This window comes from Zalophus californianus, chromosome 14, assembly GCF_009762305.2.
Source record: "Zalophus californianus isolate mZalCal1 chromosome 14, mZalCal1.pri.v2, whole genome shotgun sequence".
Taxonomy (NCBI): Eukaryota; Metazoa; Chordata; class Mammalia; order Carnivora; family Otariidae; genus Zalophus; species Zalophus californianus.
The window spans coordinates 22433209-22449740 of record NC_045608.1 but is presented as its reverse complement, the minus strand read 5'-3'; the positions used below and the strand labels follow the sequence as shown (position 1 = coordinate 22449740).

The 16532-nt window shown below is 52.0% G+C and overlaps 2 protein-coding genes across 6 annotated transcripts in view; one reads left to right on the top strand and one right to left on the bottom strand.

Moving 5' to 3' along the window:
- Positions 1-1135: 1135 nt before the first annotated feature.
- On the top strand, positions 1136-3848 carry C14H22orf31 (chromosome 14 C22orf31 homolog). The gene is given in 4 exon segments (XM_027576782.1): positions 1136-1185; positions 2030-2473; positions 3348-3689; positions 3691-3848. Coding segments are annotated over 4 exon segments (885 nt in total). The 5' UTR covers positions 1136-1182; the 3' UTR covers positions 3787-3848.
- Positions 3849-7798: 3950 nt separating this feature from the next.
- The window catches only part of ZNRF3 (zinc and ring finger 3), a 191246-nt gene continuing 182512 nt past the window's right edge, over positions 7799-16532 (bottom strand). For all 5 annotated transcript variants that reach the window (XM_027577010.2, XM_027577006.2, XM_027577008.2 and 2 more), the window contains 6 exons: positions 16192-16323; positions 14492-14602; positions 13354-13521; positions 11702-11804; positions 9265-10992; positions 7799-7917 (listed from right to left, as the gene is read on the bottom strand). In XM_027577010.2, coding sequence (XP_027432811.2) covers positions 7877-7917; positions 9265-10992; positions 11702-11804; positions 13354-13521; positions 14492-14602; positions 16192-16323 — 2283 coding nt within the window. In that variant the 3' untranslated portion in view covers positions 7799-7876. The remainder of the gene's footprint in view (positions 7918-9264; positions 10993-11701; positions 11805-13353; positions 13522-14491; positions 14603-16191; positions 16324-16532) is intronic.

The following is a 16532-nucleotide window of genomic DNA, read 5'->3' as shown; positions in this document are numbered from 1 at the left end:
CAGCTTTGAAAGGATGCTTGCCTGCCCAATCTCCAGACATGCACAAAGGCTTCCGAGAGACAAACCCTTTTCCAGCACCCTGCCCTGCTCTAAAACTGACCCACCTCGCGGGAGGTAAGGCCAGGCTCCCCACTGAATGGGCCCCATTGTCCTCCCAAGCGTCTGTGGGTCCAGATGCCTTTGGCCTGGGGGTGGTTCCACCGCAGCCTGCAGTGCGGTCTGCCTGCAGACTTTGATTCACTCCTGGGACAACACTCAGAAAAATCAAACAGGCAACACATACGATTCCAGGAGCTCCTGCCAGCCTCATACTCTGTTTTTCCATCACTTCCCTCTCCTCCCCCTCTGGAGGGAGCCTCCTTTGGCATTTTGTGTATGAAAACTCAAAACCACCAACAGGACAAGCACCTGATAAGGAGCGAGGCATTGCCCAAGAGTTACCAGGAAGAAGCGTCTTTGTTCCTGTTTCAAGCCCTTGACACTGCTAACGGCTCTAATTACTGAATTTGCCATGGGATGTAAAATAAAACCGCATTCCAGAAACCATGTAGTCTCCCAGAGAGAGACATGTAGGGAGAGGTGCCCAGGGCGGCAGGAACGTGTTCTTTCATTTCTGGTCCCTAACCTTGGCAGCTATTCTGAGAATGTAACAGTACCTTCTTTATGTGCACGGAGAAGGCCACTTTTGCACATGTAAGGATCTATCTCACTACCTGCATCCACAAATACAGTCTGCATCTTTGACTCCCGTTGCGTGCAAAGCAATGCTTTTAAGAACGTGAGGACCTTCCTGATTCACCCAAGCCCTTCTGGAGGGAAATGAGCGCTTCACCAGCTCCTGAGGCTGCAAGCACAACAAAATAGAACTTCTTCCAGCCTAATTTAACTATAAAATCTGATGATGTAACACCCACCCACCCCCACATCACAAACCAAAGTGACATCACAAATACTAGAGATCATGGTTCAAAACTGCCTGCATGTGAGCCAAAAATCTAAACAAACTGCAATTTGCTCATACATGACTGAGGCAGAGAAAGACAGGTGACTAGAAATATTAAAACAAACCAAAGCAAAACAACAGCAACAACCAAAAAAAGCAAAAGAGAAAAAGGGAAAAGAAAATACATATTTCTTCCCCCTACTAAGCTAGCTAAAATAAAATTTAAGGCAACTGAAATAATGGTAAGGTGATTTTATTTTTTTTTATAGATGACATTTCTTAGAAGGCCAGGTCTCTTTAAGTGTGTGATTCTGATTCTATCCAAATTGTTCTCTTGTTCTCGGCTGGTCCCAGGAAACGGAGGTCTGCATCACTTAACGTTGAGCTTTTGCCTTTATGGGCCCCAGTATTTCCCTGTTGAGCAGCCTTTCTTGGCTCATGATGGTCTGGTTAGAAAGGTGTTCAGAGTTTGGCAGAACTTTACGTGGTGTCATTTCTTTTTTTTTTCTTTTTTAAAGATTCTACCTATTTATTCATGAGAGACAGAGAGAGAGAGAGAGAGAGAGAGAGGCAGAGGGAGAAGCAGGCTCCCAAGGAGCAGGGAGCCCAATGTGGGACTCGATCCCAGGACTCTGGGATCATGACCTGAGCCGAAGGCAGACGCTTAACCATCTGAGCCACCCAGGCGCCCTACGTGGTGTCGTTTCTGTCTTGCAGCCTGGTCGAGGGGTGACTACAGCTCCTATAGGAATCGCAAGTGATCCCATCCCCATTCCTTTCCTGCCACGGGTCCCTAAGCCTTGCAGCAGACGGGAATTGTCTTTGATTCCTTATAAATGCTCCCCAAACCTCTGCTTCCAGCCCAAGCATTGCTATGTTCTTTGAGAGCCTGAATATCATTGTGACCTTGTTTCCTTACTTGGTACAAGATGCTCTGGTGAGCAGGAGAGCAGATGGATAGATTTCTGAGAGCTGCGTAGAAGGAATGATGTGTAAAACGATGTTTGTATTAGGCCTTCTAGTCCCTGCTTGAGAACTGGTCTTTTTTTTTTTTTTTAATTCCTTTTTCTCCCCTTGTAATTCTAGCATCCTATCTATGTGAGACGAGACCCCAGCATCCCCACCTATGGGCTCCGTCAGTCTATCCTGCTGAACACCAGACTTCAGGACTGCTATGTGGACTCACCGACCCTCACCAACATCTGGACGGCCAGAACGTGTGCAAAGCAGAACATCAAAACCCCAGCACCCAGGACCTCTTCTTGGGAAGTTGTAAAGAATCCCTTAGTCGCCAGTTCGTTCTCCCTGATTAAGCTGGTGCTCAGGCGACAACTGAAGGATAAATGTTGCCCAGCACCAAGCAGGTTTGGAGAAGCAAAGCCCTCAAAGAGATTAAAGTCCAAGGACAATTTGGCAATAAGAGCCATGCCGCGGGGCAGGATAAGAAACTCCATCGGTTCCAAGGGCAGACAGCCAGTGGGGCAGTGCCCTGGCTCACCGAGGCTCAGGAAGCCAGCAGGAGGCATCAAGGTACGTGATAGGATGGCTGGGGGTGGAGAAAACCTGATGGAGTGGGGACAAGGCAATGTAAGCGCGGGAACACTTAATGCTTAAGTGATTTATACAGGGGGAAGGAAATCCTAAAGTTAAAGACAGGATTGTGGAGGTGGGGCTGGGGGCAGCGGCATGATGTAATGGAGAGAGTACCTGATCTGGGCTCATGCCATTTACACTCTGCCTAGTTCTACAGGAGGATGGAGTGGCTTTCATAAACACTTGACGTGAAGGGAAAATAAGGGTGCGAAAGGCCCGGAGATGGGTGGTGCCCTTAGGCACACACACCCAAACACCGGAGGTGAGCCTTAGATCTTGCCATGAACTTCCACCTGGGGAACCTACATCCAGAGAGGTCCATCACTCCACGGGGCTGGCAGAGCTCAGAGTGCCCCCTGGAGCTAGGCTGTCCTGCTCCAAATCCCGGCTCTCACTATAATTGAGGACAACCGTGGGCTTAGCCTCTTCGGTCTCTCCCCCATAAGGTTTCATGAGGGTTGAGTTAATACAATGCACAAGGTTTTTGAACAGAACCTGGCACAGAGTAAATGCCTAAGATCCTTCGTGGCATTCAGTAGAGGACAGACACTGTGGTTAAGAACCTTCTCACCGTGCCGACTTGGGCCAAACATATCCAGTTCCCTTGCCTTTAAAACGGTCTCCTGCTGACCTTACAGGGTTATGGGGAACGCACGCAGTGGCATACATGAAGGAATTCAGGAAACCAGAACACGCTAGACAAATGGTGGTGGTTGCTGGAACCAAGACACTGGGACACAAATCCCAGATAATTATTCGGAGCTCCCTTCTCAAGTTTTAGCTTTGACTTCTCTGCTTTCTTCCTGGCTAGAGTAAAGAAAGTTCAAAGGAGAAAAAAGTAACCGTCCGCCAAGATCTTGAGAGCAGATATGCTGAACATGTGGCTGCCACCCAAGCACGACCCGGGGACACTGGGACAACGGCCTGGAATGGCCAAGCGTTGCTTCCCAAAACCAGAAAGAGACAGCACTTGTCGGAGAACAAGTTAACCATCCACGGCCTCCCCGCAGAGGGTTACAGGGCTCTGTACCACTCGGTGGTCGAGCCGATGCTGTGGAATCCTTCCGGGACCCCCAAGAGGTACAGCCTGGAGCTGGGCAAGGCCATCAAACAAAAGCTCTGGGAGGCTCTGTACAGCCAGGCTGCCAACTCCTCAAGGGGCTCAGGACCCACTGCCTGGCCGGAAGCAGCTGGGGGTCCACGAGGAGCCTGTGCCCAAGAAATGGCCCAAATTAAAGAGTGAGAAATAGGAACGGGAGCTCACAGGGTTAATGGATATTCTCTGCTAGATGTCTGAAAAATAAACACCACTTTGCACCTTCCGCATAATCTCAGAGTGCTTTACAAATTAGTAACTGCCTCCCTGGGAAATAAGACAAATGGGTACGAGATTCATTTCATACTGGTGGCCCTTCTCCACTCTCATGATTAGGTCATGTCGAGGGCTAAATGCTTGGGGGTCTTTTCCCTACAAGCCCCTTTCCTTAATAGGGGTTTGAGGGTCTCTCGGTCTTCCAAGGTAGGAAAAAGCCAGGCAGACGAAGTCAATGGCCCATATTCCTTATTTTTTAAAAGCGGACTATTGTTTCCCTCACAGCCTCCACACAGGGCTGAGCAGAAAAGCCACTACCGCCTCAAGGACATAATCCCACACGTTCTCTACCAGACGCTCTCTCATGACATGACCCCAGGCCCCAACAACACGACCTCTACTTTACCAGGGGAGGAAATCCTACAGACGCTTACATGAACAAGGCAGAAGAGTTAAAGGCACTGCGTCATGCAAACCTCTCCTTGGTGGGATCTGTAGACCTTTACCAAATAGAGCAATGACAACATGTAACACATACTTGATAAAATTGTATTTTTTTTTTTTACAGTCATTTGTACAATTTGTTACAAAACCATAGAAGACTACAACTTGTTTGAAATCATTTTTGGTCGGCAAATATGTAAAATCTGTGTGCAATTATCATGTATTTACAGGGCCTCATGTTAGTCATTTTCAATGATTATTCCAACAATGTCACACTCTCAACATAAGACATGGCTTAAGATAAATATATTAGTAAATAAATATTCTGAGAACATATTTCCATAAATGAAATGTGCTGCTATACATATACAGAATATACATAAGTTGTTTTCTAGCCTTTAAAACATTTAAAAAATGGTAATGTTGGAGAAGGAGCCCTTAGACCATTTTATTACAAAATCTTTACAGCAAAGTCTTTACAAAATATCTTTTAAGTGCTATGGGAGAAATAAAAAAAAAAAAACATTTCAAAATAGTGTCTTGTTAGACCAACACAATAGTTTATATAAAGAATAGAAAAAGGCAGGTCTGTTTAAAAAATAATACTCTGATTAGTAATTATTTTTTAGACCTCATTTTAAAAGCATTAGTCCTGCATGAGCTTTGAGTAGAAACTAGCAGCACATAAGGGGGGGGTCTGAGTGGTGGGACAGCAGATCGGGCTTTATAAAATGGCTTGGGTTTCAAGAGAGGCGGGAGAGATTGAGAGTCAGAGCCAGCATAAAGAGGTACCTTGTTGATCAGAACTCCCAAACCCCCATTTTTTAACTGGTTCCAGTACTCTTCAGTTTACATGGCTATCCCATACCCAGGGCTGGGCCATGGGACCAGGCCTAACAGTCACACTCCGGCGTGAGGTGTGGGGTGGGGTGGTGATTCTCAATGGAAAATGTGATGCTCCCAGTTTCCAAGGCTGTAAGACCCCAACAGACCACTGAGAGGCCCCTGACAAAGGTACTGGTCCTCATTACCGGAGTCTTACAGCTTCAAAGAAGACATTACTTTTGATTTGAATGGCAAGGCAAGAATATAGCTGGTTACTATATTCTGGTGACCTCCCTGTCTGGTGGGCCAACAGAGATTTAAGACAATGGCTGATATTTAAAGTTTTAACATTTTCATTTTTCTGCTTCTACTGCCCTGTAAACTACAAAAATCTGTTTCTTTTGCCATCTGTAATTATTGCTCTTTCAAATGAAAATTGGACACATTTATTTTAATAAGCCCCGTGGAAGCCACATTATCTACTCATCTATTTATTGCTTAAGGCTGTTGAGGAGTAGTTTCCCAGACCAGGCTAAAGAAAGTCACTTTGGGGGTATGGTTTCAGACAAAGGAGAGAGAATATGCACTCAAAGGCATTAAAAACAAAGCAAAACAAAACAAAACAAAAAACACAAAACCACAAACAACAAAAATCTCAACAATGAGAAGCTGCTTTTTTTGCAGTTTATGTTAGAAGCCATCCCAACCCCCCTTCCCTAAAACCACGTAATGCAAGCTGTTGTCCTCAGCAGCTGCTACTCCTGGCCCGAGAAATAAAGGCGGCCCGGATCACATGTCGACAGCTTGGACGCTTCTCACACCCTCGCCAACAGGTGTGCTCTGCATAGACCCGGGGGAGCAGCCCCCAAGGGACTGTACCTCAGAGGCTGGAGGACAAATCTCACCGCACTGAGTTCCTAAATGGCAAATGGCTCGATCATTTGATGCTGGAATTTCTGTCAAAGCCTGGCTAGAAGTAGGTAAATTTCCTCATCACAGGCTGGGTTTAAAAAAAAAAAAAAAAGCAAAAAGGATTGGGATACAGTGAGATTCTCAGCCAAAAATATTCTGGTGTGGACCCTGGCCTGACTGGAGAGGGGTCATCACTGTCTTTGATGGCAACCCTGGGTGGTCTCTATTTCCCCACTATACGGGGGGGGGGGGGGGGGGGGGGGGGGCAAGGTGTGAGGTTCCTGTTCTGCAAATGAGCGGTTCAGATGACAATAAATGAATAAGATGAGTAAAAGTGACCAGAAGAGTTAGTGAACACAAGGGCTAATGGGTTTATTTTCTTTAAAAAAAAAAAAACCAAAAACCAAAAAACAAAACTTTCTTAAGAACAAGAAGTACGTTCGACAAAAAGGACGATCCCTGATCTGAAATAGCTGTAAATAGATTCTCCCTTTTACAATGGAAACATCTTTTAAAAAAAAAATGGTTTGGGTTTTAAAACTCTCCCTCCCTCTTGGAAACAAGAACAGCAAAAGGCTGGAAAAATATACAAAAACCTACCCTTTGGGGCTAAACTAACTGATAGTCTCATGGAGAATCAATACATAATAGTGCACTAGTTAGAAAGGATAGTAGACATTTGCAGGCGAGATGAGCAACTTCAGCCATGAGGCAGAGGGCTGAATAACCCTGAAGCGGTGCTTCCAGAGGGAAATGGGATGGGAAATGTATCATTCAAACGGAGCTCGGTGCTGACCCTGTGGGGTCCCCAGGAAGGCAGCCCAAGGACACTGGCTGCGCCCACACGGACCCACGGGCGCAGGTGCGCTCTAGCGCCCTCTGTCCCTTCTCTGGGTTTACTGAGAGCACTTTCCACCCCCAGACACTAAGGCCGCAAAACTACATTCCTCCTGGGTGTCTGTCCCCACACACCCCTTCAAACCATTTCTGCAGCCAGTGGTAGGAAGCCCGACTTCAGGATCGTGAACTCTGTCCTTTTACCCAAGACGATGACCTGAAGGGACAGACTGAGGAACACTGGGCTGAATCGTCCCTGTCACCCTGGGGCTTGCGTAGCGATGGCTTGTCCCAGCTCCTCAGAGCGGCAGACCTTCCGCCCTGTCCCTAGCTGTTCCTGTCAGCTGCCTACAGGTGTGGGCTGGAGAGGCACGGCTTCTGAGAAGACCCGAAACTTTGTACGTTGGGATTTGCCACAAGAAAGAAAGAGGCAGCATTGCATTGTTCCTCAGAGTTTGTACCCATATCAACTAGCTTTACTTCAAGTTTCTGGTTCATTTTCTAAGGCAGGTGTAGCCCTGAGCTTTTCAAAGGCCTGAGCTCCCTCCAGGGAGACAACAGTATCTACACATGATGTGGTTCAATTAATGCAGCAGTGATTTCTTTTTTTTTTTTTCAGCAAAAGTTGGCAGTTAGGGTTCTTTAAAATATATATTTAAATAACTTTTTACATTTACATATAATATCTTAAAAAACAAAGCACAGAACTCAATCCCACACACCTCAGAACCCCAAGCACACACACTTTACAAAACAGAATATACCATGTTATCAAAAGAGGCAAAAGACTCAGAGAATTTTGTCTGTTGGTTTGTTAATGGAGGGGTCGGGGCACTTTGCCACAGGTGGCTCACATTTTGGGTTGAGAAGGAGGGCTCTCTTTATTACCACTTTTGTGTGTTTGTCAAAGCTAAAAAAAAAATTTTTTTTTCTTTTTTTTCTGAAGGAAGTCAGATCAGAGCTTGGAGTCTCCATACAGTCCCCATTTCCATGTAAGATTCCTTCTGAGCTCAGGCTCCCGTGCCGCCATCTGCTGGGGGAGATCTCTGTCCTAGAGAGAGAGACAAACCATCAAGGGGACAGAACTGGCACAACACACAGGGCCCAGGCAGGGGACTTGGGTGCCCATCCCCAGTGTCACAGGCTCTCAGGGAGTGACAGCTCCCAACACCAGACGGACCATGTATAGGGCACAGGGCTGAAGCAAAGCTCCTTTGCCAAGAGATCCTCAGGCTGTGCTGGAGGCACGGGTGCTTCCCAGCCAGCCAACCTGCCTCCCTCATCTGGAGATGCAGAGGCTTCTGGAAGCCCTGAGGTAGCAGGAAAACACAACATCCCGAAGATGACCATCAGGTACTGCTGCAGGCACTGGGAAGAACAGAGAAGAAGACCCCTTCCCAGAGCCCACAGATCTCAGAACAAAGTAGCCTCAGATTGCCATAGCCTGGGAAGCGAAGAGAGGCTGTGATAGTGACCTTGGGCAGGGCTGGAGGGCGGGATTTCAGAGGAGAGCTGGAGAAGCGGCAGAGAAGTCTAGAAGCTGGGATGAACTTGGCTTGTTGGGGGTCCAGGACAGAGGTCACAGAAGGCTCAAGTGGCAAGGAGGTGAGTGAAGCAGGAGGTGGTCCGAGGGGAAGGCAGGGGGCAGATCATGCAGAATGGGGTGAGGAGTTTATATTTTTAAAATTTAGAGGTAGTGGCAAGTCACTGAAGGGTTTTCCAGTGTAAAGACATATATTTCAAAAAAGACCCTCGTGGCTCCCGTGCAGAACAGAAGGCTAAGAGCAGTGAGAGACCAGTCAGGCCACTGCCTTGGCCGAGGAGAGAGGAAACGGGACTGCCTGAGGAGACAGCAAGTGGGGATGCACGAGAGATAAATTAGGGATATACTTTGGAAGTGGAATGTGTCAAAGGTGCCGGACTATTTATTATCGACACAAAATGTTTGGAAACTTTATAGCAACTTGATGAGGTCTGAATGGAATGAAAATTCTGGACTTGGATTCTGCAAGTCCTTTGCTAAGTCTCATTTTTCTGGGGATTCGATTTTCTGGACGAGGGGCAAAAAAACAAGCCCACGTGGTCCTCACAGGCAGGTTGGGAAGCCCAGGACACTGGAGTATGGAGGGCGGGGCGGGTTCTGGGAGAGTGCCGGGTCTGAGCCCAGCATCTGGGTGGGGAGCCTGGAGGAAGCGGGGCAGGGGCGGGGCACACAGGAGGAGGAATCTGAGAGTGCTGCAGTGGAAGGCAGAGCAGGGCTGGGGTGGGGACTAACGCTTTGGAAGTCATCAGGTGCAGATGGCATTTAAAGTCAGGGGCACAGAGGAAGTCACTGAGAAAACCACCTTCAGAAAGAGGAGGAGCCCGACTCTGGCCTACTGTGCTCTCCGGTTCTCACCTGCAGCCTCAGTGGCGGGGGCACTGGACTCCTGAGTGTCCTGGGGGGGACCGGGAAAGCTGGCCCCGGCAGCCTCTACACCCTCTGGAGGGCAGCTGGGTGGAAGCGGAGCCCTGGCCTGGCAGCAAAGAACTGGTTCTTCTTCCTGGCTCGCTCCTAGGCCTCGGTGGGGCCGCAGGGCATCCGGGCCCAGTGTCCCACCCCAGGGCCCGAGGCCATGGGTCCCTTGGCAGTCCGAGGGCAGGCCCAAGTCACAGTCCACATCCTCCGGAATGATGGGGATGCGCCGGCTCAGGTCCCGGGCCCCCGGGGGGCAGCCGGGCGGGGGCTCCTGGGCGAGCGTGTACTGCACGCTCACCGAGCAGTCCTCGGCGTAGCAGCCACTGCCCCCTCCGCTGGCGCGGGCCACCTGCTTCTCTTCATAGAAGCAGCAGGGCAGGCCCTCACACTTCACCCCTTCTGTCCTGGGCAAACGGTCTGGGTGAAGGCCGTGCAGGCCCTGGGCGCTCCCCGGCTGCGCCTCCCCACCCGTGGGGCCCAGGAACGACGTGCTGCCCCCCGCCACTGCGATGCTGGGCTCCAGTGTGGAGGGCTGGGGCTCGCAGCAGCAGGCACAGGACAGCCCTTCGCGGGCCCCCTTCCAGGTCCTCCTGAGGTCTGGGGCAGCCCCGGGAGAAGCCTCGAGCCCCACTTCTGAGGTAGAGCTAGCGGGCCCCCTGTGCTCCAGGGAGGAGCTGCTGCTGTAGTTCATGTCCAGGCTGCAGGTGGACAGCTGGTCCCCCGAGGGCGAGGCAGGCCCGAGCCAAGGTTCTCCCCGCCCAGCACCTTGACTGTGGGCCGCCGGGAGCTCCTCGGGCGGCCCCCGGGCCGAGCCGCCCGCGCCCCCCACCTCGCTGGCGCGACAGGGGCTCCGGCTGCGGTAGATGAAGGGGTCATAGTCGCTGCTGAGGGAGCTGCGGAAGGTGGAGCAGCTCCCGTACACGCCCTGGTTGCTGACCTCGGTGCAGTCCAGCACGGAGTCGCTGGAGGAGCAGTGGCACTGGCCGGAGCTGCTGCTGCTGTCGCTGCCCGGGCAGTCGGCCAGGTAGCCGCTGCAGGCCGAGCGGTGGCCGTGGTAGCAGCTGAAGCTCGATGTGCTGCCGCTCTCCAGGCGGGACGGCGGCGCCACGTGCACCACGGTGGGGAAGAGCAGGCCGCCGCCGCTGCCGCCGCTGCCGCCGCTGCCGCCGCCGCCGCCGCTCGGGGGAAAGGCACGGGCCGGGCCCCTGGGAGCGAGGCTGGCCGGGGCCTGGCCCTCCGGCTCGGGGTAGCTGAGGCCCCGGAAGTAGTAGTGCTGGTACATGGTCTCGTACTGGGAGAAGCAAGCTGCCTTGGAGAAGCTGCGGCCGCTGAACTTGGGCCTGCGGAAGGGGTGGGCCGGGGAGTAGGCCCGGTGCTCCAGGCCGCAGCGGTGAGGGGCCAGGGCGGGGTCCAGGTGGAGGGGCGGGTAGCTGCGGATGTAGCTGGGGGTCTGCGGCGAATAGAGGCCCTGCTCTGCGTGCCGGTCCACGGTCAGCAGAGTGACGGGGTTGCCGTGGGAGTCCATGCTCGTGCGGGTAGGGTAGGCGGGGATGGCGTTGGTCCTGTGCACGCGGCCGGGGTAGTGCACCGGCAAGATCACCCTCTGCTGCCGGCTGCGCGCGAGGTTGCTGCTCTCCACGCACACGGTGCTCGGGTTTCCCTTTTGCTCTGGGGAGAGGTGGGGGGACAAAGTCAGCGGGGCTGAGGCCGGAGGGGTGAACGAGGGCAGAGAGCGAAGCAGCGGGCTCGGCCACGCGCCCACGTGCCGCATCTCGGGACCCGGGCCCCGGCTAGGCCGTCACCAGACCTGGCCACGGCAGCAGAGGCTGAGCCACCCCTCCGGCTGCGGGGCGGCCACACCTGTAAGGGCCCACCTCCCGCCTCCCCTGGGCTCAGCCTCACAAAGACGCCAAGGGAGTTTGCAGACAGCAGCAAAGAGACCAAGATGAAAGGCACTTTCCCTCCCGGAGAAACAGCTATCTGGAGTCCGGCCTGCATCCCGGCCCCTCATCTGGTACGACCGGGACGCAGGAGCAGCACCACAACCCCGCCACCTCGTGCTCATCTCTCGGGGCACCGGAACGACCCCACAGTACTGGGCACGGAGCGTCATCACTGTCGTTCCTGCCGAAGCGAGTATGGGCCTCAAGGCCTGCAGAGGCCAGCCACCTTGCTCAAGGACAGGAAGCTGGCTCTTGGGAAAGCCAGAATGTGAACTCAGGCCAGGCTCTCCCGAGGGTTTGGAGGCTGCCTCCCCACACCTCCAGGTCCGGAGGGCAGTGCTCGCTCACCAGTCTGTAGCATGTGCCACACACCTGCTAGGCACTCGGTAGGGACAGCGACTCTTGCCGCAACAACGGAGGCAGGTGACAATTACCTATGATGTTGTGCCGACAGTGAGGGCAGGTGTGGTGCTGCAGCAGCCAGGGGTCCACACACTTCCTGTGAAAGCGGTGAGTACAGGGGATAACCCGCAGCTCCTGGGAAGGGAGAGAGGACACACAGCCTGAAGGCAGGGCCCAGGCAGTCAGGAGTCCTGCCTTCAGCCCCGCACGTGCTTCTTCCTGAGGAGTCCAGCATGGCCCAAGAAACCCTGTTCATCATGCCAATACCAGCGGCTTCCTCCTCACCCACCTCCCGGTCTCTAGCTACAGGTGGACACGATTCCCTGAGTCAGCACCCACATCTGGCTTCTAGGGAGAAGCCCCAACCACAGTCCTCGGCGTTCAGGAAGGAAGCACACAGAAGCCGGCTCCCTTCTTGTTGCCAGAGGAAGGCATTCACATTCATGCCACACACAAGGGAAGACCAAAGCCAAGAGCTTCTGCAGCCCTGGGCGTGTGCAGACAAGGCTAGGTACCCCCCAAGACCTTATGTATCTCTGGGATGGTGGCTCCCTCCAGGCCTTCCAACTGGGGATGAGCAGAAAGGAAGATGCCTGGGACTTGGAAAAAAAAGCTCTCCTGTCCTCTCCTTTGCTGGATCGTGAATACTCACCTGAGGGAACATGGCTTATAACACAGCAGCCGATGCAGACAGGAGGTGATGGAGTTTTCTGAGGCACAACCACCTCTGGAGTTCCTGAGCCAAAGCACCCTCTCTCCCCCCACCAAGTGTGCTAGTGTTACTTTGTTTTTCCATTCTCTGACCAGCTCAATACAATAATGCTCAAACTAATACCTAATGTTGTTCCTGACCGTGGGAGAGTTCTACCTGTATTTTCTTGTGTAACCTTCGTGATCACCTGAAGCACATGTCAGTCTTGGGCCCATGTCCCAAGCGTAGGCACAGAGAATGAAGTCACTTGCCCAAGATCACAAAGCTAGAACCTGCCTGGGCCAGGACTGGAATATAGGCAGTCTGCACCTAAAGACCATTCAAGACTCTCTTAATTTAAAGACCTCTGCAAAAACTCATTTTCACCCCATAGTCCATACGGTAGTGGAACGCTTTCATTAAAGGGGCATCGAATGCCTGCAACTGATTCTTACGTGGTTTGCTCCCCACTCCCCAAAACGTGTGTGTACGCACGTCTCTGTCTGCGAGGAGACTGAGCAAACGCGGCACTATGTTAGCAAAAGGTGATCTGTGGGCGAATGACACATCATTCACTGTGTATGACTCCTGCAGCTTTCCTGAAGGTCTGACATTTTTAGGATAAAAAGCTAGAAGAAAAAAGGGGGCCATCACATACCCTGTCTCCTAAGTAAAAACACCCAGCATCCCACGTGGCTTTGCAGGAGGCGCTTGCTTTGAGTCAAGTGTCCGTTTTCAGAAGAGTGATTCTAAAGTTAAGTCAATAAGTGTACATATACTCCTGATCAACTTCTGAAATGACGTGGGTAGAAGGTGGGCCCCCTGGAGAGAGTGTCTCTGCGTTAAGGCCACCCACTTCTCAGGGCGAGCAGCAGTTAGGATGTCCCCGGCCACCCCCGTGAGACCTGGGGCCCTGTCCTTCCAGGTCGTGTGCGCCTCTGCTGACCTGTCCACCTCCTCCCCAGCCAGGACGGGCCCTGTGTCTGTCCGTACCTCTCCGTCGATGTACTTCTCCAGGCAGATGGCGCAGTCGGATGTGGAGCTGCTGCTGAGCGTGTCCAGCGCCCCACAGCTCCCCTCCCGGCGCCCCTTGCTCTTGGAGTTGAACTTCCTGGTTTCCATCTTCTGTAGAGCTTGGATAGCCAGCCTGTTCATGGAATTCTGTGTGGCGGAATGTGGTCCAGGTTAGGGCCCGAGACGTACTAACTGGGAGTCACCCCTAGAGCCACGGGGATGGCCACAGCGCTTGTCCTCTATCGGACCAGAACAGGTTTCTGAGAGAGCACTCGACACTCAGAGTGCCACAGCACAGGCTTTCCAGACTTCTGAGGGTCAGCGACCTGGACCCAGAGTTCTCCCAAATGGCAGTCCCAGCACAGGTCGACTTCAATTAGTTGGTCGGACTCTGCAAGACCCTGAGTTATTTGCCTGCTCTATGCCTCGGGTTCCTCCTCTTTACACAGAAGAAAGTTCCGAGGGCAAATGAGACAACGTGCCCGGGTGCTGGCCAAACACAGCCACTGTTCTGTTGGGCTGATGATGGCCACTCACTTGGTGAGCAGTGGGCGATCCTCTCGACAGATTGCCTGTCAGCGTCCACTGTGTCTCCTGAGAGGTCACACTACACAGGGCACATCTAGATTCCTGCTTACCCTCGCCATCAACTTCTGCCCCCAAATCCTGCCCTCCTACGAGCATGGTGATGTGCCACTGGGGCACGAAAGGGGCTACTCTGTTTACTGGGAATTGTCCGGAGAGCTTGGAAGATGCAGCTTCTGGCTCAGCAGGTCTGGGGTATGGCTTGAGAGTCTGCATTTCTACCAAGCTCCCAGGGGATGCTGCTGGTGCCCAGGTCATATCTGAGGAGCAAGGCTCTAGGGCTCCGCGTGAACATTTAGACATTTTGTGAGAAAACCCCCTAGCTGGAAGCCCTCCCAATGCTCGGCCTTTGTGGTTCTGGCCCTTTTGGAACAGAGAAGACATAGGGTGATAAGCTTTGCTCCCATTTTCCTCCATCTCTGCCGCTCCCAGGTCACCGGGACCAGGCTGTGGAGCTCAGGCCCCCACCCTGGTTTCCAGGAGTGACAGGGCAGTGGGGTACCTGTGCTGGCAGGCTGCTCCGAGGTATTACCTGACTGCGCCGCTGCTTCAGCTTGATTTTGACAAGGAGGATGAGGCAGACCAAGGAGACCACGACGAAGAACGCCAGGAAAATCCCCATGTCGAAGTACTCAGTGGGTTGCTGGAACAGAACACAGACATGATGAGTCACAGGTCTCTTCAGCCTGGGGATCGGCACACAGGTTGTGTCAGCCCGGGTTGGGATAAGGTGGGGGCAGCTCGGGTGTGTCTCTCCCCTCGCCTGCAGACAACACCTCGGTTCTGCTAACGTGCACACGTGCTGTGCTCTCCGGGCCCAGGCAGCCCCCCATGGTGTGGCTAGGGGGAAGCCTGCTGCAGTCTCGGCCGGGCCTCCCCCCGGCCAAGAGCACATGCATCAGAACGCCTAGCTCCCCGTGGACGAGCGCAAAGTTTGCTGTAACTGGCATGAGAGGCCCATCCAAACGAACACAAATACCATATTTATGGGACAAAGGAGTGAGTGTCATGTTTTGAGGGAACACTGATTACTAACCATGTAATTAATGGTTTACAACAACTCAGAAAATTGTATACTGCTTCCACTACAATGAGTCACATTTACCGAAGCACTCTTTTTTCCTTTAAAAAGAAGCCAGCAAAGGCAGTTCTTCTGCAAATCCCTTCTACTTTGAGTTCTTATCTTTTCCTCAGGACACACTGCCTCCAAAAATCTTGAAGCCACCTCATCTAGGATATGCGGTTAGCCAAGAGGAATAGAGTTTTGCTAATAGAATGCTGTGGGTATCTAGATATTTTGTGTGTGCAAAAGAATCATCCTATATGTGAATATTTGTGATAAGGAAATAAACCACACATATATATAAAACCTGCCCCAGGTTCCCAGAACCTTCAGGCTGAGGTTTGGGCAGAAGATGCCAGTTAAGAGTCAATGGCCAGCAGTGTCCCTTTGATACGCTCAAGAGAAGCCTCAATGCTATTCATCAACCACCTACAAGGCATAAACTTCAATCCTAGTTGAAAGCTAAGTGCTCCAGATTCAAATATAAGTTAGGGGTTTTCAATAATGCAATTTACCCTCCGGGAAAAAGGAAGTACAGGCCTTTTTCTCTAGTCTGGGACAAACGGAAGGAGGGGGACACAGGAAGCCGGGTACTCCTTCCTTCACTCCTCCTCAGCCTTTCAGAGGGAGGCAGGACAGAAGAGAAAGGACAGGGGACTACCAAGAGGGAATGCCGGGTGGAAGAGACTAGAGACACTTTAGCACAAAATCATCTATTTCTGGAAGGTCTTTTCGAATCCTCTCTAAAGGAACACACGGGTGGGGGTTGCCTGGCTGGCTCAGTCAGTTAAACGTCTGACTCTTGATTTTGGCTCAGGTCATGATCTCAGGATAGTGAGATCGAGCTCCGCATCAGGCTCTGTGCTCAGTGCAGAGTCTGCTTGGGACTCTCTCTCTCCCTCTGACCCCCCCCCCCCAATTCGTGCGCACTCTCTGTCTCTCTCTCAAATAAATAAGTAAAATCTTAAAAAAAGAGAAAGAAACATGGGTAACATTTGTCCTTCGCCTCCAGCCTTACGTCTGATCTAAACTGTAGGAACCTAGGCTGTTATCACCATTTTACACAGTAAGAAGACAGAAACAAAAGCCCAAAGCCCAGAGGGAATAAAGGCACAGGGAGCAGCAGAGAGGGTGCCGGTTGAGGCTGGCCAGGGCCGACAGAGGCTCACTCGAGGGGGGCGGTGCTGAATCCTTGCTCGAGCTACTTTCTGCTTGTTGACAATGTTCATCAGCTTGATGGCATCTGCACCCTTCACGTACACCACTGGCCTCTTGAGCGGGTCTTCTGAGCCCTGGTTTAGCTGAGGAAGAAAAGACAGTTCTGGTTAAAAGACGCTCTTGCTTTAAGAATCAAGAGAGAGGGAGAGAGGTTGAAGGAAAAGAACAGCAAATACCATTTGAAAATCCTCAAAGTCCTCAAGTGTTATAGCCTTGGAGCTTCTGAAGGACAAGGCAGAGAATGATGCTTGTTTTAGGACGGACTGGGCAGGCTGAAGGCCCAAAAGGGTCT